Here is a 22,182-nt window from a genome sequence, read left to right on the forward strand (position 1 = left end):
ACATTTGCGACCCCTCTGGCGAAAAGCCGAATGAACGCCAGCGTCGCGCACACAGCCTGGGGCGTGCATGACTTATCGGTACGAGCAAACCTCCAAGTTAAGTGAACAAACGTCAACGCCTTTTTCATAGGCTTAATAATGTCTACAGACTGGTAAGAAATTTATTAATCTTCAGGTTACTTTGCATGTGAAATTAATTTTGAGTGACAAAAGCTTACCTCACAACCTTCCAAACGTCAATAGTACATTCCCGTGAATCTGATGACATTGAGTATAGCATTACGTTGCTAATATATACTTATTTTCTAATGTAATTAAGCACAAGTACAAAGCAGTGAGTCAACTAATTAATTAAGTCGGCTTTGCTATAAACTTATTTTGACAGCATGCCACGTCTGAGCACTCATGCTGCATTTAAACCAAACGCGGGGGGTTTTGGGGGAGCTTGTGCATTGTAGTCAATGGACTTTGCGCACAGTGGAACGAAAGTGCGTGGCACAGCGTAGAGGACGCGTTTGGAGCGCTGGGACGCTGTGCGCAGCAGCGAAACCCGCACATTCGTGACGAAAATCCGCACACTCGCACATTCAAAGTTGACAAATATGAACTTTTTTTCGCATTTCGCCTCGCGGTAGCCCATCGGCTTCAAGTACGGGCTACGTCACACACAGTGTCCTGTCTGTTGTCCTGTCACCCCGAGCGCGAGAACACGGCCATCCGGGACAGAATGGTGAGCAAGGAAGTGCTGGTAAGCGTATTTATTTGTTGTTAAACTGGACCGAAGCAGCAGCAAGTTTATCATCCATGCCAAAGCTGTCAATACCGCAACTGCCAGCTGCCAGATTGCCACTAAAAAGAAACGAAAGTGCTATCACGTACCTAAAAAAAAAAAAAAAAGAGATGCCACGGCTGTAGAGATCCAGGATAGAAGTGGAAGTAGTCGGCAGTGCTCACTTTTTGTTGACTCGCTAAAGTGCTCGAGTCGTTCGCTGCTCCTATATTTATCCGCGTCCTCCCACAATGCTGGTCCAAAAGTTTTTTTTTGTTTTTTTTAGCTTTTCGTTGCACTAGACTGGATGACTTTTCTCCGCTTTGTCTTCCGTGGAGTCTCTACAAGTGATTGAGACGTAGCTATCGGGTGCAGACCTGCAGTCCTCTTTAAGATGTATTTGAATTAGTTGTCCTGTCTGTAAAGTTGCGTGAACAATCGCGAGAGCTAACGGGGACAATAGCGTGAACGCGCATGACATCATGCTCAGAGCAAAAGTTAAAGAGTCCAGCCCGAACGCTCCACCATTATTTCACTTTACCAGAAAATAAGGGCAAGAGTCATTGTGCCACACTCGTGCCTCCTGTCCATAATACAATTCTTAAAACGTGTGCGGGTGAAAAATATGATTATTAACACTCCAATTTGAGTCTAAAGTTGCATCATGCCCCTTTAAGTATATATATAAAAAAAAGATCTCTGGTTCTTTTCGTATTGCCGTTAGCCACAGTTATCGTCGTCGTCGGCTCACTGTTCAGTTTTATTGGTTCATAACTTTTGACTGCTTCATGTTGGTAGATCTTCCACCTCCACATTGACTTGCTGCTGTTGAAGCGGTGCAGCACTATGGGGGAAGGTTGTTTAAGTGTTACACAAACATTGACATCAGCAAGGATGAGATGAAAATATTTTCATAATTCTAATTAAATAATTGTAAATAAAATTAAAACGATTCTGAATTGTCTTTAAGTGCAATAAGTCAGGTCTTTCATAAATGTAAAAAAAGTTTTAAATTCATGTGAACAGTAAATTTCAAGAAAACAAAAAATTACATTTTCTTATAAATTTATGTGAAAAAGAGATTAAAATAATCGATTCATTGTTTTATGAATCGATATCAGGCTCGAAAAGGAAAAACTGATTCGATATTGATTAGAAGATTTTTAAAACCCAGCCCTATAAAGTAGCATGTAATGTAAACACAATTACAGAAGTATTGGAGTAAAAAGTACAGACACCCTCAAATATTTTAAAATTGTAAAGTAAAACTAAAAACTATCTCATAAATTTACTCAAATACAGATACATTAAAAAAAGTATACAAATTTACAGGACGATAGTGAAGTAATTTTACTTTGTTCCATTCTACCACTGTTTACTGCCTCATTGAAACAGATTATGAAGAAATACACAGTACAAAGAAATAATTATTTTACCCACCTTTCCATTTGTCGTAGTTCTCGTCTGGTATTGAGCAGCGTGAAGAACAAAAGCTGCCGGAAAAAGCACTGCTTTATCAGATGTACCCCTGAGGAAGTACCCATCACTTTCGTGCAAAAACACAATATATTTTATCATCCCTAATTAACATGATTACAACAGTTAGAGATGGAAATTGAAAACCGGTTCTTGCTGAGAACCATTTTCCGGTGTTAATCAGTTCTTGGCATCATTTGCATTGCACAACATTTGTAGTGTCATTATCTATTAGTGTTTACATTTTTTTTAATCATTTGCATAGAACAATATTTGTGATGACTATGATGATTATGAGTGCGACTGGCAAGAAACATGCACAAACGCTTGAAAGTTTGGTGACATTTTTACAAGGAAGGATGACAGCAGGGTTGTTTCGTCTAAAAGAGAAACATTACCAATATGCCAAGCATTTGCACACACAACATGCGATAACATTAAATGACTGGCACATCCTCAACCCAGAAGAAGCAGCGGTAATGTTACGACATACTCCATTGTTAATACTCCAGGCAACAAGCACCATTTTTCCTTAGTAACCTGCTGTTAGATGTACCCCTGAGGACGTACCCGTCACCTTCTTGACAAAACATTCGATCATCCATAATTAACATGATTTCAACAGTTAAGAGATGGAAACTGAAAACGAATTCTTGCTGAGAACCATTTCCAAGTGTTACCAGTTCTTGGAATCATTTGCATAGAACAATATTTGTGATGACTATGATGATTATTTATGAGTGCGACTGCCAAGAAACAAGCACAAATGCTTAAAAGTTTGGTGACATTTCACAAGAAAGGTTGACAACAGGCTTATTTCGTCTAAAGGAGAAACATTACCAATATACCAAGCATTTGCACACACAACATGCGATAACATTAAATGACTGGCACATCCTCAACCCAGAAGAAGCAGCGGTAATGTTACAACATCCTCCCCTGTTAATACTCCAGGCAAGTCTTGGACCTACCGTACGCAATCCGCACATTCTGGAGACATGGGAAAACAGCGATATAATCAGCTTTGTGGTGCATTTCTATTCCTCAAACGCCATGTATGCTGGATGTTGGGTTACATTATAATGTTTTGCAGACTTGCTCCGACATCAATGAATGGATTGATAAAATCATTTTGGTTATTGTTACATGCTCAAAATACTATGGGGCATATTCACTAAGAATGTGCTGCGTCCGGTAATAGGGCGAAATATTGCACCACAACTGCACCCGCAGTCAGCGGCCAGTTACCCACCTATTTACTAAGGATATTGCTCGAATCATATACCGCCGCAAACACGCCCACAAAACTGACAGCTTGGAGCAAATTTGCACCTGATTTACGCCAAAAATAAGTTTTGTGGTCCTTGATGTTTGCAAGTGTCTCCAGCTCACATTTAGTTAAGTCCACCTATTTTCATTTATGACTCATGGTTTGATTTAGTGATTATCGGATCATGCAGCGTAATCATTCCCACCGGCAAGCACGGTTACTACTAATTTGCATATTTATATGGCAGAATGTAGTGCGAGGAGTCTAGTACTCCAACTATGCAAACAACATTTTTGAGGTTGGTATTGCCTTTTATTCGTTACAGATGATATTACACAAAAAATAACCCCACTGTTGGGTACCTGTTTTTTCTGTTAACAATCAGAGTATGTTTTATTTTAAATACTGTACACACATTGTGACAGTAATCAAATTTGAAATTGATCTAATTAATCTTTTTGTTCGCTAAAACCACTTTAAACCTTGCATCTGTTAATGCATGTACATTTAATAAAACAAAGCTAGTATCGTGCCATCCTCTAAAACCAAATCCTCTGGATCTGAATGTGGACCACAATTGAAAATGTTAGCATATGTTACTGTCATCCAGTGATCATCTAGACACTGTAAAGGAGACAAAAAAGGAATGAGTACAAGAGAAAGACCACCAGAGGCTGCTCTTTTTCTCACATGGTCAAAGATTATCTCTTAAAATTATTATTTGGTAATTGCAAATGAGCACACCTAACAATAACACACGCACACACATTGAAGTGTTGCTGCTATTAAAAAAAAAAACGAAACAAAAAACAAACAAACTCATGACAACCTAAAGAACTTTATTTATATGGAGACGGATAGGTATGTGGTTGATTCAATAGCGTCTTTGTAATAGTGATAAGATCAGAGCTATGACAATATAACATCAAAATTAATAGAATCAGATAGAGAGTCATGTACTGTCAGTCTTGGCTCCTTGGAGGTGCCGCAATTCTCGTCATCCTGCTTGGTCTACTGGACTCCAGTAATAATACAGCACATGTGATATGAAAAGCAGCACAATACACTGGAGAAACGGATGGTCTTCATTAATTTTATATGATCACCAAGGACTTAAACTTTTACACTTGTGGTTCATATTATTAGGTACATCTGACAAGATATGTGTTAAACATTCTGCATTTACAAAGAGAAGAATGTTCATTTTGATATGTTTGTCATTGTTGTAGTTTGCAGTGGTGCAGCACTGCATTGCAGGGCAGAGCATTCATTATTCCCGCCCAACCAACACCTACATTATTAAGTGCCGTATACTGTACATTTTGCCACTTCTTCCTAAAATTGGTTCATTAAAATGCATTTATTAATTTTTTGGATTTAAACTATCTTACCAAATAATTGGTATATTTAATTTTTGCAAAAAATAAACAATGATAATACAAATAATAAACATTGTTATAATTACGTTTACATTAGTTACGTTTTGCATTTAAAATCAAAATCTATTAGTAAAAGTGAACAATCTTTTAAAATATAGAACTTCTCATTTATTTTATATTAAATAATTGGTCAATGTATTTATTCTAAATCATTAAATAAAAAATATATACACTTTCAAAGTACTTATTACGGTATATTAAGTACCTGGTTAATTATTTAATCTGTTATATAATTAATGATACATACTCAATTAAAACATGAGATAATTCCAGATAGAAAAAAAAAGTCTGCACACCCCTGTTAAAATGCCAGGTTTTTGTAATAATATGAAACATATGAACAAAGACAATTAACTGTATATGTTTCCCCCACATATTATTAGTTTTTCTGAGCTAGTGTGGTTTTATTGTGTCTAAGCTGAGAAGTGGCTGTGTTCAGAATTAACCAATTAATTACATTCAATCTGAAGTTAAATGGGAGAAAACACCCGGGCGTCGGGCTCCGGGGGCCGGGCGAGGGTTCGGGGCCTGCCCCACTCCGGTATAACTCCTGGCGCCCCGGGCGGGCTCCGGTGGCCGGTGGGCTGTCCGGTAGCCCTGCTGCGCTGGCTGTCCGCCCATTGTGGTGCCGGGTGGATGAGGTGGGGGGCGGGTGGGGGTGGGGGTGCTGGGGGGCGGGCGTGCCACCTACACCCGCCGGGTTGGGTGAGGCCCCGCTGGTCGCTCCTCTTACTCACTTCACTAGCTTGCACTATACACTTTGTAAATATACACATAGGGCACACAACACATTTCTTGGTGGGGTGGGGAAGGGTGGAAACACCGTCTTCACCCTTCAACTCCCCTCCAATTTTAATGCACCTCACGTCCAAGGGGAGGGGTGAGTTAAGAAAAAAAAAAAAAAAAAAAAAAAAATGGGAGAAAACACCCACCCGTCACCATTCTGAGTTATTTAAACCACAAATGTCAAATATTGTAGTAGTATGAGGAACTGCACACTTGTGCAATCAAGTCCTTTCAGTTGTTTATTTTCACTTTCCCTCTCTAAAAGATAGAATATTGAATTGAGCTCAGTACAGATTATTGGTCACAATAATGGTGGAAAAACTTTTGAAAATGATTTATATTTGGCTTAAACCTTTAGATAAAAAACAAAACAAAACGGGATTTGAACAGAGGTGCGAGGGCTCGTTTTATCCACTGTTTGAGCAGCCACATTAGGTCATTATTAAAATCCTATCGAATTTCAGCAGAAGTGTAGGCTACAGTCTGATGTGTGAGCGTGCGTATCAATGGGCTGAATGACCGGAGAAGGAGAGGAAGTATTATAGGTGAATTTGTCTGGGCCTCTTGGGATTAGCGCACAGATCCTGTCAGGATTTAAAGAGGATCTGTCAATACTAGCCAGAGAGAAAGTGTTCACTTATTTAACGTTTATATCAGTGTGACCCAGTGACCTAGAAATCACTTTAATGTGTCAGAATAGCCTTAAAACACTGCCGCTTTCCCTGTTGTCATAGTTGACTAAATCTTACACTCTGGAGAAGATGGAAGCAGCTCATGTATACGTCAGTAAGGACGTAATGTGGATGGAAAAAAAATAACTACTCTGCTTCATGGTGTCTGGATTACTATAACAAATTACACACATTCACCTCTATAAAATCATCTTCAGGGGGGGAAAAAAGCTCTGCATATGATGGAAATGCATCATAGTCATCATTCAGCTGTATACCATTACAAGTTTGTGGCTCACTGTTCATATTTCAGGTCAGTTATAAGATTCCTCTTCCTGACCTACTGAAAGCTTATGTCCACTTTCCGTTCACTGTTGGTACACTACATCCTATCACACTTTACATCCGCCCAAGTGTGCTCACATCTCCTGTTGCTGTTAAGTGGCTGTCTAATCTCATTTAACTCTTTGACTGCCAGGCGTTATAAAAACAAAACAAAAAAATCCACAGTGCCAGCCACTTTTGAACATTTTAACTCATCTTTCAAGGCAAAAAGAATATTGTTTGCCTTTACAACATATACAATGTGGCTACGACATGAAAGATCGCATTCCATTCATTGGAATTTTACTAATCATCATGAAACGTCTTTGGCAGTCAAAGAGTTAAGTATTGTGACTTAACGTGCGACTTCTCACCTGCTGCGAGCTTATGAGCAGCTCAAAGCTTGTCTATCAATCTCGTTTACAGCTCAGGTACTACACTGATGGTCCACTTACCCAAATGTACTATGTAGTGTAATGTATGTATGTATGTATGTATGTATGTATGTATGTATGTATGTATGTACTGTAGCTACAAGCTACATATATGTACATATATGTGCTACTATGAGTAGTAGCAATGTTTGCATCTAGTTATGCACAGTGCTTGCCAAATTTATTAAACTACCTGTCAGTGACTATCCAACATCAATAAATTCTTTAATAAAGTCTCATATCTGTAAGTGACTAATGTTTTACCACTTTGAAAGAGGACTTTTAATGAGGAATTTCATACTGCAACTCCAATTTGATAAGGCTCATTGGGTCCAAAGTTGATTAAGCATCAATTTCAGGCATAATTTATTTATTTATTTGTTTGTTGGAATATAACTAAATAATGACATATTGCTTATGCTGAGTCTAAAATGTAATATGGTTTTAGGTATATCAGTATATAATGTATATGGCATCACTATTTTGCACGTTGCAACAAGCTATTTATCCTTGCTCACTGAGAGAATGATCAGCGCTAGATTATCCTGCTCCGTACTAGCTATATAATAGCTGGCGTGTCTAAACAGTGTCAGGGTGTGGATCCTCTCCTCTAAGTGACTAATCCTTACCGCCCCGACAGTGAATAAGCTACACGTGACAAATATAAAAAAATGAGGACATGCAGTAGCTAAGCATGCACTGTAAGTAAGAAGACAGGGAAGCCATGTTAATGGCTAAACTAATGTGAAACGTAGAATATTGAAACACTAGAATTGACTGTTCCGAACATCCGGGCATTTCTGATATTTCCGCAATACAACACAATGCAAATGCTTTGTTTACTTGGTGTAAACAAACAACAATTGTATTGCTTTTGCCTGTGAGTAGCATTTACAACAATCCAAAGTGCAATGCTTTTCAGTGAGGCGAGGACATCTTGCCACCGAGTTAACCGCCATTTTGACTTGTGACTTAAGCTCAGAATTTTCAATAAATTCTTAGGTGGGTAGTGTACACTTTTGTCAGAAGTCCACCAACAGTGGAACGTTATCACCCAGGAACAGCAAATTAGCACGTAAATTAATAAACATGTAGAATGAAAACAATGCGACAGTTAGCACAAATATCCGAAAAGTAGAAATGAATCTGTATGCTACCCACATGCCTCAACAATAAATGTTCTCACAATTACATAATACTTAATCAATTTAGCTTTTCTAAGGGGCTATATGGCCCACTCAGGAATTACTTTAATTAGGTACTAAGTCTAGACAGAACATTTTTTATTTTTTTTTAATTGGGGGAACAATATTATATTAATAATCAGTGTTGTTCCGATACCGATACTGGAATTGGCTGAGGCGCCAATAATGCATTGAAACAATGGTATCGTGAGTACTCACAAGTAACACGGCGATACCATTAAATCCAACGCTAATATAGAATTTTGAATGCAGCATCTTGTGTCTTGCTTGTGCACGACAATCACTGAAATGTGACATGTTCACTACATTCTGATCTATGACATCCTATTGGCCCTTGAATGCTCTGAACCAATGGCAGGACAGCTTTTTCATGTTAAGGGGAAAAAAAACCTTAGGCATCGGTATCGGCCGAATCTGCAAAGCTAGGTATCAGAATCGGTAACGGGTGCCAAAAAACGGTATTGGAACAACACTATTAATAATATGTTGCGAAATGCAAATTTGTAGGTTTAATATAATTCCCATACACATAAACAACTTCGACATCGATCCATCCATCCATCCATCCATCCATCATCCATCCATCCATCCATTTTCTTGACCGCTTATTCCTCACAAAGGTCGCGGGGGGTGCTGGCGCCTATCTCAGCTGGCTCTGGGCAGTAGGCAGGGGACACCCTGGACTGGTTGAGGAGACATTCGGGTTTGAAAAATTAATGGACTACACCTTTGTTTGTTTTCTACAACGTCTTGTGACTTACCACCAGCCTAAAGTACAAATCAGTCATACGACCGCAACCCCCTCCATTGTTCTTAGCCCTGACGTCTACCTCCACCTCCACATGCCCCCTTTAACCTTTGCCCCTCCAGAGGTCTCTGCACAGCCCTGCTCTTTGTCGTCACAGGCAAGTGGATATCTTTGACCTGTGATCTCCTATGTAGCGGCTGTAATCACCTTTGAAGACTATGCCAATTGAGATGGACAGGAGTCACCTCTAATGTGTGCGCAGACGCCCAGCAGCGCACAGACACCCTACTCAACGCCTTGCAATTGCGTACGAGGTGTGAATCCAATTTGTGAGGATTGAAGATTAGGAAGGCTTGCTCGTGACAATTTCTGGACACTAATCAGATGAACGCAAGCTACTTGCTGTGGAAATCCCGCTTGTAGGTATCGTCATACTTATGGAATCTAGGTGACAGATGGGTTCCATTTGAATGAGTGGTTTCTATATTATAATTTATGTAGAGAAATATGACTTCAGAAGGTTTTGATTTGACCATAATATTGACCCAACTTGATGTGAAGCACATCAAAAGTCTAAATTCAAAGAAAAGTAATATACTATCGGCGAAGCACTTGTGTGATCACCAATGTTATTAGTTAAGAAAATAACAAAAACCTTTTACAACCTAAAATAAAAGCTAACGTTTTGTTTTGTTTTTTAAACAAAAGCTAATTGAAACATCTTAATCTTTGTTTCTAAAACTAACGAGAATAAACTTAACTATAGTTCTTTGTTTTTGTGATTATAAATTAAAAGCATACAAGAGCTTTCGGGCTTCATTTAAATGTACAGTATTTATTTTATAAAAACTAACCATAATTTAAAATCAGTAACTATTCTAACTCTAGTGATCACAGATATAATACTTTAAATGAACCTACTGTTCATATAACAAATGCAAAGATTGTATGCAATTACTTTCATTAAGGTGTCATTGCTTCTTATTGTCACAACTCGTGTTAAGAGTTCAAAAGCACAACAGGCTCTTAGTTATTAAAGTTTGAGTTGTACAAGAAAAACACACTACGAACCAAAGTCACATGTGCATGTCATAAGAAAATCACAAGTTATAAGTTTCTAGTAAGTCACAAGTCATTTGTTCTAGTAGTCACAGGTTATCTGAAGTCAAGTCAAATCCTGTTGTGTGTGAATTCAAGTCACCAAGCATATTAGCGTTGGAATTAATGGTATCGGCATAGTAGTCACCGATACCACTGTTTTAATGCAGTATCGGCGCCTCTGCCGATACCAGTATCGGTATCGGAACAACACTAGTTAAGAGTGGATTTGTCCCGATAATTGGGTCCAAAACCAGTCGGGGCTAACAATCTTAAATAATGAACATGTTCAACATTTACGACAAAAATCTTAACGTATGCGGGGACGCCGAGGTGCGCCTGTGCCACCAACTGTGACGTCAAACGAAATGTAGCCAATCAAGAGGTTCCCTAATTGAAAAAGACAGAAGTGCGCGTATACAAAAACAACAAGCATATCAGAAAGCATGTCCGACCAGAAGCACCAAGTCCGGTGGACCTCTACCATGGAGGACCAGTTCATGGGACAAGTAGTCCGCAAACCACCATCATTACTTCCAGTTTGTCGCGTTTGTTGTCTTCCACGGTGTGTCTCGTCGTTTCCAAGTTGTTTCAGTTTTTTTTCCCCCCTTCCGGTTTTGATTAAATCATGTATAATCACGCGAGAGGTCTCTCACGAAGGACTGGAATCTTGACCAGTGTTGAGATGATAATCTTTATGTTTGTGAGGGTGCTGTGATGAGAATATCTGCACACCTTACACACAATACGACCAAAGCTGTTAAATGCCCGATTTTTTATCTTTATATGTGGCATCTGACAAAGATGAAAAAAATTTTAAGATTAGAAAAATCCTTATATGTGTACCAGGCTTTAATTGGCGGAAGAACACAGCAGATCAATTTGCTATTCGCCACTAATTGCTGGAACAGTCACCTGCGTGGCTAGAACTCATACTATTATGCTGGAACAATTTATATTTTTCAATTATCTGACAATGTATAACTTTGTTGCTTCATGTGATTAAACACATTGTTTTATTGAATTTTCAACAATGGCCTAATTTATTGATTTTTATTTAACAGTATAGATGTTGACCCTGAACAAATTTGGCTCATGGAGATTAAGAGGCAAAGCAAGCGTCGCCATTTTGGTTTGCAATGTTGTCCCACCCTTACAGGAGATGAAAAGGTAGATACGGAGGGATATCAGCACAGTGATACAGGCTTTACGGTAGTGACAAAACCTACAGACCAATTATATGTGAGTTAAGCCTTCCCACGTGATATCACTCAGCCAATCAACCCTGCATTTTAAGTGGTAATCTCTGACGGTGTGGAGCTCAGACAGACAGCATGGGACAGTGGAAAATACTCAGCATGGAAGTTGAGTTAAAGATGGAAAACGTTCATAAAAATGACTGATTAAGGAAGGGAAAATTTGGGGGGCCCCCCAAAAATGTTTCTAATTGAACAACCAGTCATTCTTGTTCATACTTTCCAGTAGGGCTGGGTATTGCCACCAAGCTCACGATACGATACGTATCACGATACAGGGGTCACGATACGATACGTATCGCGATACATATGTATCCCAATACATACATTTTTATTAGAGCGTAATACTTGATAATGACCTGTAGTGTTAAGTATTTATGTAGTCTTGATTTGAACATGCACAGTGGTCATTTACATTTAAAAACAGTGTAAATATACAGTAGTTCAAGTAAACTCTAGCATTCCACTTTCAGCTTTCATCATATTTAATGTAAGATGCTTTATGCAGAACTTTACGTATCACATGACCAAACCTGGAAAACAAGTTAGCAGACTTCCCGTGTTTTGCGGCGATAACTAGCATTACAACTGAGTGACAGCATGATACTTTGGCTAGTGTCTTTGGACAAAAGTTAAAATACTGTAGTATATATATTAGGGCTGGGAATCTTTGACTGTCTCATGATTCGATTCGATTACGATTTTTGGGTCTACGATTCGATTCAGAATCGATTTTCGATTTTCGATTCAAAATTATTTGATTGACAAATGATTTCTGCTTCAATTTACAGATATGCACAACATTGACATGATCTACTCCAGTCTGCTTTACAAGACAAAATGACAAATAGAGACATTTTTTTGTTTAAACATTTTTTAATTTTGTACTGTAAGTGTCTTTTTCCACAAAAACAACATGTGGGTTACAACTGCCTTTTCCCCTTCTTCTTCATTTCTAATTTAAATAAAATAAATTTTTGGATATTGATACCGATTCGATTAATAATTTAGTATCTCGATTCTTTTATGAATCGATTTTTTTTTTTGGGCACACCCCTAATATATAGACAGTACAATTTGTGTCATCATTATTTCAGTATGTAGAATTTGACAGTGTAAAATACTCTGTGTGCCTTGGCTCAGTAAAAGTTATGAAACATGGGAGTAGACCCACAGTGGATTAACCTGATCACACTTCCTCTTCAAGTCACTTGAGACAGCCACAGTGTCTGCTGATGCCAAGCCATGGAAGTGATAAACTGTATTTACCACAGGAAGCTCAAGCGTCTCTGTGAGATCACTTAATCCCCTTTATGTTGATTAACAAATGCAGCATTTGACGTATATTACGATGCTGTTATACTAGTAAAATTCCTTTGTAGGTAAAGTGTTCAGGTACTCATTTTCAAAAATACAATTGAATTAGTTGCACAATATCCATGAGCTATTTGTCTTTTAAATCGTAGCATAAGTTAGATTTAAATGCAGAAATGTTTTAAATTAAAAAATTTAAATACACACAAACGTAAGGAACGCAGAGATTACAGTAGTCTGATTGTGTGAAGATCCATATGGCGAAAGTGGCATATGGTGGTACATATTTCTTCATCTCTACCTTAGATTCCTGTGGCTGCAACCTGTAAAGGTAAAACATTTGACATTGATTGTCAAAGTGGAGGACTTAAGATGTCAAGAAGGTTACTCAGGGAGAGAGAGAGAAACTTGAATAGGGATGTCAGGTGATTAAATTTTTTAATCGTAATTACCACAATTTCCAGACTATAAGGCACACCTGATTATAAACCACATGCCCACACCCAGTACATTTCTAAAGTAAAAAGTATTTTATACATATATAAGCCACACCTGAGTATAAGTCGCGTGTGCCCACATTAAAACATGAGATATTTACAAAGAAAGACGGTACACAAAAAGAGTTTTCAAAGTATAATAATATACCTTAGCTTTTCTTTCCAAACAGTGCCTGTGATGCGGCAGTAACAGCAGCAATACGGTAGTAACACAGCACTAACAGGTCTGGTTAAAAATACCAGTAAAAGTCACTGATACTGAGACTTCTTGTATTTTCCATGATGAGGGTCTGTTCATGCTAATTTTATTCATGCACAAAGCGCAAAGTTACATTAAACTTGCGTCTTCCTCGACACATATATTCCACCTGTCTCACTCTTACCTTTTCTGCTTGCGCGCCCATGACGGCCATCAGAAAAAAATGCATATATTAGCCGCATCATTGTATAAGCCGCAGGGTTGAAAGCGTGTGAAAAAAGTCACACCTTGTGGCCCGGGAATTGCAGTAACTCGTATGAGTTCAATAGTGATTAAGCGATTAATCACAAATTTTATGTTATAAATGTACATACATAAAAGTGAGTTAAAATTAAAAATATGTACTGTCCTGTAAAAAAACGAGTGTGATAATGATTTGTGTTGGTCATTTTTCTGCCACTAGATGGCATAACTGCATTTGTAAGATGATGGTGACAGCTCAGTGCTTTTTTTTTCTTCTCACATTGAGAGCTCTCTAATCTTTAACATGAATTAACTTGTGAAATTCTGCACATTTTCAAAATTTTAAAATACAACTTGACCCCAGTCTCCACAAATATATGCATTTATTTATTACTGCAAAATTTTGACATGGATGTGTCTACTGCCTTGTGACTGGAATTCCCCCAGTACAGGCTTTCCAAGAAAGAGGCGATCATTAATCGCGCGTTTAAAAAATTGGTGGCGTGAAAGGAACTTTAAATTAATGCACTCATTTTGACACCCCTAGTTTTAAACATTTAGTAGGACAAGTTGAAGCCAATCATTCGTGAGCTCTGTGATGAGCCTCATGGGTTGTAGCCTGATCTCTCACATTAAGCTTCCATAAAAGCTAAGCCTTAAACTGGGTGTTAGTTACTGAGAAATGTAATACTCCCTGCTTCGGACATTCACTCATAACCCAAATATTTGGTTTTAAAATACTACTCTGAGAGCAGGATTCATGACTTAAGAAATACAGTAAAGAGCGATAAAGACTTGACTGATACTGTAATTATTGTGGTTTTAGTGTTGCAGTGGTGCACTCACTGTATCATTTCTAATACAGTATTTTGGTTTTAAACTTATGAGCGGGGCAGCAATACATACTGCTATGTGTGCGTAGCAATTATAATGTGGAATCAATTAAATGGAGCGTCGGCAAAGTGATGGCTCAGTGAGAGGTCTGAGAGGATATTTTGTTGATTAAGGTGTCAATATATGAAAAATGATGAAAGTTGAATAATTTTAATGTTGATGGAAAACCCCTAATTTATTGTTGTCATGTGGGTCACAGTAAATGAAATAATCTCCTCATTACCTGTAAAAGTATGTGACGGTTGATAGAGGGTTAAAGGTGTGACCCGCAGTGCCTTCATGCTTTGGTAAAGTCACTAATTGGTCAGACTTGAGCCGTACGCTGCCTCTCAATCCTCCTGTAATCACATTTGAGGATCACCACAAGAAGGTATAAAACAACACCCAGGACGGCATAAACCGCTGGAGTGGGTTCGGCTTTCACCACCAATTGAGACGACGCGCAATCCGAGTTTGGACGGATCGAAGCTCGAACGAACCAACTTAACAACCATGGGTTGGGAAGGACAATTTGAGCCGAACGGCACCGAGGGCAAAAACTTCTACATCCCCATGTCCAACAGGACTGGGATTGTTAGAAGTCCATTTGAATACCAGCAGTATTACTTGGCGGACCCCATCTGGTACAGGCTTCTGGCTTGCTACATGTTCTTCCTGATCTGCACTGGAACCCCCATCAATGGTCTGACACTGTTGGTCACGGCTCAGAACAAGAAACTTCGGCAACCTCTCAATTACATCCTGGTCAACTTGGCAGTGGCTGGTCTCATAATGTGCGCCTTCGGATTCACAATCACAATCACTTCCGCCGTCAATGGCTATTTCATTCTGGGAGCCACCGCCTGTGGAGTCGAGGGATTCATGGCCACACTTGGAGGTAAGATCAGCTTGGGAGTAATGAGCTTGTAAATCATCGATTCTTAACCAAACTTTCCTGCAGGTGAGGTCGCTCTCTGGTCTCTGGTGGTGTTGGCTGTGGAGAGATACATTGTCGTGTGCAAACCAATGGGAAGCTTCAAGTTCACCGGGACCCACGCTGCAGCTGGGGTCATCTTCACCTGGATCATGGCTATGGCATGTGCCGCACCACCACTGTTTGGATGGTCTAGGTAGGCCTTTTGAAATGAATCCAACCTATTTCTACCGTCCCAGTTCAAATCCATCTTTGACATACAGCTGTATCCTCTAAAGGCTGTCGAATGTCTGTGGCCTTTTAATCTTTCACTTAAGACTGACTCACTAGAGCTAGGAAGTAAAATGAGAGCATTAAACTCCACGCAGATTGTCTCAAAATTGTAACCTTGCAGTGTTTACCACTTGGTACAAAATATTACTTCTAAGTGGAATAATACATGTTCACTCTTACACAGATACCTCCCTGAGGGCCTACAATGCTCCTGCGGACCCGACTACTACACTCTGGCTCCAGGCTTCAACAATGAATCCTATGTCATCTACATGTTTGTCGTCCACTTCTTCGTCCCCGTCTTCCTTATTTTCTTCACTTACGGCAGCCTTGTGCTTACAGTCAAAGCTGTAAGTGTGACACATTTACTCACGCATTTGTCACAAAAAAACAAGCAAAAAAAAAAAAAAAACAGTTGAGTTTGGGTCTATAACAATGTTTATGGTTTACTTCAAGGCTGCGGCCCAGCAGCAGGAGTCTGCCTCCACCCAAAAAGCTGAGAAGGAAGTGACACGTATGTGCGTTCTGATGGTCTTTGGCTTCCTGATCGCTTGGACCCCATATGCCACCTTTGCCGGATGGATCTTCATGAACAAGGGATCTTACTTCTCTGCTCTGACTGCTGCTATCCCCGCCTTCTTTGCAAAGAGCTCTGCCCTCTACAACCCAGTCATCTATGTACTGATGAACAAACAGGTTCGTGTCGCGTATTATCTTTACATCTTTATTGGCGCTTGTAAATATGGCTGCTTCATTCCTGTTTCCGTTGCTCTTTTTTCTAGTTCCGTAACTGCATGCTGAGCACTATTGGAATGGGCGGCATGGTGGAGGATGAGAGTTCAGTGTCCAGCAGCAGCAAGACAGAAGTGTCTTCTGTGTCTTAAATATGATGACTCCTCAAAATCAGTGGATGTTTTCCTTATTGATTGCATCCAGATTTTTAAACAATCCCATGAAAAAAACATCTTGGACTTTTGCCAAATGGAATTACGGAATATGAATGGACTCTGGACAAAACACACTAACAAATATCAACTCACCTGTCAATATGTATATAAAAACAACAGTGTAAGAGAAATACCAGAAGGCTGCAGATGTGGATCGTGTTGTCCGTCTGTTTGTTTGCATCAGTGTGCGAGTGTGAATGAACTGTGACTCACTGTACAGAGTTTGATGGCACTCAACAACGCTCGACTATCAATATGTGGCCCATGTGCAATCATGTGAGGCTATTTTCATATAATTATGTGATTTTCACTGGGCTACCAGTGTGATTGTTTTTATGTATTTCACAAAAAGAATAAAAAAAAACATAGGCTGGAGTAAATAAATGCATGCATGAAAAGATTTGTGTATTCCTTTGATTCTTGATTTGTATGTTGTCCCTTTTTTTTCTTACTTGAGCAGAACCATGGGATTCCATTAAGGCTTAGATTGAACAGTCTAAAACAAAGAAAACGAAAATGCGCTTTAAAAAATGAAAACTAACTGAAACTACATTTTATGTTTACAAAACTAAAACTAAGTAGTGTTTGGTAATTAATGTAATGTATGAGCCTTTGGGGTTTATTTTAAATGCGATTTTAACTATATTTATTACGATATTAACCAGAATAAAGATGTTTGAAAGTTTGTCACACAGAAGTGACATCATCTAACAGCAGCCAATAGAAAAGCAACTTCAGATGACATCACTCATAGGCGACAATTTTGCGTGCTTGACTTTTGGCCCTGTCAAGACGATCTGTGACGCGCATGCGCAGGAGATCGGCCATCTTGGATCACTAACTTGGATACACTAACTTTTCCACGACTAGCACTGGTGCGAGTAACATTTTTAGTTGTTCGCACAGCACAGGATTTGGTCGCACCATTTTTTGTGGAGGTGCAGCATGACCTTAGGCAAACGCAACTCGATATATTTGCAAAATATTTCATTGGAACACGAGGTTTGCCTGCAACAGCAGTGGCTATCAAAACAAGTCAATAATTTCGTAGAACTTAACTCATGTCAACCTTATTTTGTTTAGCTCATTAAAGTCAGTACTTTTTTTTCCCCTTCACCTGCTCCTCGGCTGTCCTCGCTCTGAAGCTTCTAAATTTCACCAGCTAGACAGCGAGTTAACAACGTTCCAAATAACCTGACTTCATTTTCCTTTTGTGCTGTTAATTTGAACAATGGCCTCTGACCATTACCCTCTTTAGGTCATCGTAAAATTAGAAAATAAAATAACAATGTAATATTTGCTAACTATACATGACACACTTTCATGCTAGTAGCTAGTTACATTACACATTCAACAATCTCTAATTGTCCTAATTAACTAAAATAAATCTACAGTGTTTTTATATTGACATCGCATGTACTTACGGATAATTCTTGTCCAAAGCGACAACAAAAATAAGATCCAACAGGCTGCGTTACAATGAACGTGTCGGTGTTGCGTGCTGCCACATTGGAGTGGCGTTAAATCTCTTTACTCAACAAAACCAATAAACCTAGCAACTACAGGAGGGCGTTTTAAGACTGCACAAATTCAAACTAAAATTTCTGATGGGCAGAATAATCCATCGTTTGATTTGGCACCGTCTGCTGGCCCTCCTTTACTATCATTCTCCTCATCATTCTCATTTTGTTTTAGAAAATAATCAACGAAGCTATTTGTGAATGGAGAACTCTGCTGGCGCTCTCATTCAAGTTAATGGGAACACACGGCCGCGATTTTTTATTTTTATTTTTTTAACCACAAACATTACAAATCCATCCACAAGTACCTTTTAAATTGTAAACAAAGTTCAGCGTTGTTGTAAAAGATTATTATATTGACTGTATAAACCGTATTTGGTGAAGACCGGCGGGCCCCTTTGGTTCTCTCGCGCAAAATGCGTTTCTGTCGGTCAATCAGATGACAGGTGACGACGGCCCCTCTCGTCCCCCGATGACCGGCGCTGCAGAACCACTGCTGAAAGGGTTCTAAACAGCGGTTACAACGGAACCGCTCGGCCCCGAAAGAGTCCCATGGAGGTATCCGGGGACAAAAAATGCCGCTTCCGTGTGGAACCGGTCCGGTGGAAAAGCGCCATATTACATATGTTTGTATGTAAATTGTAGCCTGCGCGGTGCGCGTGTACACGTATGCTGTGCCGATCAGGAACTAGCCAGCCAATCACATTGCAGCGGCTCATGTTTCACTCAAATACTATTGGATTGAGTCGGCGCGCTATCGTTGCTAGAGGCAGCGGAGGACACAGCGACTTTCGAATTTATGTTTTAAACATAGTGCAGAGGGAGCATGAATGCACTCACGCCGCGCCAACGGCATTTTTGTTCACTAGCACGCACTTGAAAGTTGCCCGCATTTGCGAGTGAAATGCTCGCACTGTCGAGCCCTGCATTTTGGCTGCGATTGGCTGGCAACCAGTCCAGGGTGTACCCCACCTCCTGCCCAAAGCCAGCTGAGATAGGCTCCAGCACCCCCCGCGACCCTTGTGAGGAATAAGTGGTCAAGAAAATGGATAGATGGATGGATGGATATACATTTTGGATTAACAATTCAATCGTGTATTACCAATTGAAGCTTTTTTTAAAACTGGTCAACAATTCAATTTGTAATCTTAAATTGGTTCAACAATTCTCCTTTTAGAGTGTGGGAATGCAGTTCTCATAGCACAGAATTGACGAACATCAGATGAGAGCCGTTCGTAGAGCTGTAATGCAGTTTTTATTAACAGGTCAGATAAATGTTCATCCAAAAATGTATTTATTGTTATCATTCTCATTACTATCATCATCATCATCATCATCATTATTATCATCATCATCATCATTATTATCATTATTTTTTATTATTATGACCCTAGTGGTTCGTCTCTGTGTGCCCTGCAATTGGCTGGCACCCAGTTCAGGGTGTACCCCGCCTACTGCCCAAAGCCGGCTGGGATAGGCTTCAGCAAACCCGCGACCCTTGTGAGGAAGAAGCAGTGAATAAAATGGATGGATGGATGACCCTAGTGTGGATAAGTGTTGTTCAGAAAATGGATGGAGAGACGGGCAGATCGAAGTGCAACGTGGGATGCTGTTTAATGCAATGCTGCTCTCTGGAGGCAATCCTCAGTACCACCTGGTCCATTTGAGAGCATTTCTCAACCATATCATTTGCATTTCAGAGGTTAATGCTGTTTTTGTTTTTTTTTATGTAAATGAAAATTACGGTAACACTACTTGAAATTCACTCATAAAAAATTTGACACAAGCCTGTAGCACATTAGCGCAACTAGGTTTGAGTATACTACACAAAACGCAATGTGACATCTATCCCGTGATGCAACCATTTATTTCCTTCACACATACTGATCCTAATTGTCAAGCTGGGAGCACATACATTGTAATTTACGAGCGCAGAGAGGCGGTCCTGGACACCTGCATGCCATTAGCATTTGTGTGAGGGGCAGCACCCGCAGAGAGGAGCCTCGCTTCTCCCCGCCATTTAATTACTTGGACCAGAAAGAAAGGACTGCTGCAAACCGAGGCCTTAATAACAAAGTGCATGAAATCCAGGCTGATGTTCACCGTGAACAACAGCCTCGGATGGCTATCAAAGATTAGCTTTTTAGACTCTGTTATATGTAAATTGCAGTTATCGTGAAGTCATCATTCTCTTTGACTTATAAAGAATACAGTGATAAATACATTGCATCATCAACATTAGATAATATTTTCACTTCTTTGGAGCAAGTGAATATGGCTGTGTAACTGACTAATAAACAAAACAAATATGACTGATGATTTTCAAAGATTAAAATAATTCAATTGCCAAGTACCATGGAAGGAATAATCAAACAACGTCAATACATTTCCTATAGCACTAGGGTTGTCGGCAAAATGGCGTATCCCAGCTGACTTTTGACGGGAAGCGGTGTATGGCCTAGACTGGTCGCAAGCCAATCACAGGATACATAGCAGAAAAACAACCATTTACACTCAGTCACACCTACAGATGTGGTGTCAAACCACAAAGATGGTGTGTCAAAGATGGTCTATCAAACTCATTTTGATCACATAGTGGGCTCCTTCTGAAGGCCGTTATAACTGTGAAAATTATATAAATCACTTCATCAAATTATTACAAATACACAGTTGTCCCTCTATTTCATTTCATTATTACACTGTTTATAAAAAAAAAAAAAAAAAAAAAAAAAAAAATGTGAATTGATGACTACATTTAAATACTCTAACATTCAATTTATGTTCAGAAGAGATTTGGAGAACAAAGATTCTTGTAATCTTATTAAAAACTGAAAACCAAAATCACGTCACACCACCTGCGTCACTAGTTAGACCTGGTTTAACAGAGTCTAAAGTCATACCTACTATTTTGTTACCAAACTGAAGATGTGTTGGAACGCCAAGGGATGGGTAGCACTCCTACCAAATTAAAAAATACAATAGACTAGACTTGTACCAGCACCAAGATGAAAATGTGCCTGCCCGTTTTTATGTGGCCCGCATGTGCACTTGTCTAGGAAAATAGAACTTCTTTCAGTCCTTGTTTTTGGAATGTGGGAGTATCCAGAGCAAACCCATACAAGCCAACTCCAACAACTCTACACAGGATTTGAACACAGAATCTCTCAACTGTGAGGCCTACCATACCTACCACCGTGCCTTGAAAGAATAACACTGCCTTAAAAAAAAAAAACCTCATCCCAATAAACTATCAAAGGACACATCTTGACTTGAGGATAGACAGACGCCACATTTATTCAAATTACACTTCACTTCCTATAACCCCCTCTAAGCTGTAATGTACAGTAAACAGTGTTATCTTGATGCAACACACATAAAGCTGGGCTGTCCAAACAGCAAAATATTGTTAGTTTACTTTATGGCTGTTTAGTAAGGGCCTTAGGCACACAATTTAATTGAAATATAATCACTTGTTGTTCTTTGCTTTGTCCAAGCAAAGATAATTGACAAGTCATTAGTGGGAGTTTTAGGTATACACTACTGTAGGTATTATGGTAATTGTCTAAAATGGGATGAAACGGCCACCAAGAGGGATTATCCCACTGGCCTTTGCAATGGGGATAATCCAGGTAGGCCGCATGGCGCACACTTTAATGTTCTCCACAAGAAGCTTTATTCATTTAGCATTCTCTCTTTTGCTTCCTACCTGCTGCGTACTGGCTTTGAATCACTGCTGACATTTTTTGTTTCTTTTTCATAGACACAAAGGAATATAATATACATAATATACTTTTATTTTTTATATGTTTTAGGATAATTTCTGTAGCAAAATTGAGTGAAACTGTTTTACAACAGGATTCAACATTTGGAGTTTTATGATTTAATTTAGATGGTTCTACTGTAAAT

At 39.2% G+C, this 22,182-nt stretch overlaps 2 protein-coding genes across 4 annotated transcripts in view; one reads left to right on the plus strand and one right to left on the minus strand.

Moving 5' to 3' along the window:
• Nucleotides 1-22,182, minus strand: part of LOC144023783 (sodium- and chloride-dependent GABA transporter 2-like) — a 55,946-nt gene that overhangs the window by 26,777 nt on the left and 6,987 nt on the right. For all 3 annotated transcript variants that reach the window (XM_077529629.1, XM_077529631.1, XM_077529630.1), the window contains exon 5: nt 2,210-2,262. In XM_077529629.1, the coding sequence (XP_077385755.1) occupies nt 2,210-2,262 (53 nt within the window). The remainder of the gene's footprint in view (nt 1-2,209; nt 2,263-22,182) is intronic.
• On the plus strand, nt 15,003-17,156 carry LOC144023785 (green-sensitive opsin-like). The gene is made up of 5 exons (XM_077529633.1): nt 15,003-15,500; nt 15,564-15,732; nt 15,994-16,159; nt 16,266-16,505; nt 16,592-17,156. Exons 1-5 carry the CDS (start codon nt 15,116-15,118, stop codon nt 16,691-16,693), a joined length of 1,062 nt encoding a protein of 353 aa, XP_077385759.1. The 5' UTR covers nt 15,003-15,115; the 3' UTR covers nt 16,694-17,156.

This window comes from Festucalex cinctus, chromosome 8 (assembly GCF_051991245.1).
Source record: "Festucalex cinctus isolate MCC-2025b chromosome 8, RoL_Fcin_1.0, whole genome shotgun sequence".
Classification (NCBI taxonomy): Eukaryota; Metazoa; Chordata; class Actinopteri; order Syngnathiformes; family Syngnathidae; genus Festucalex; species Festucalex cinctus.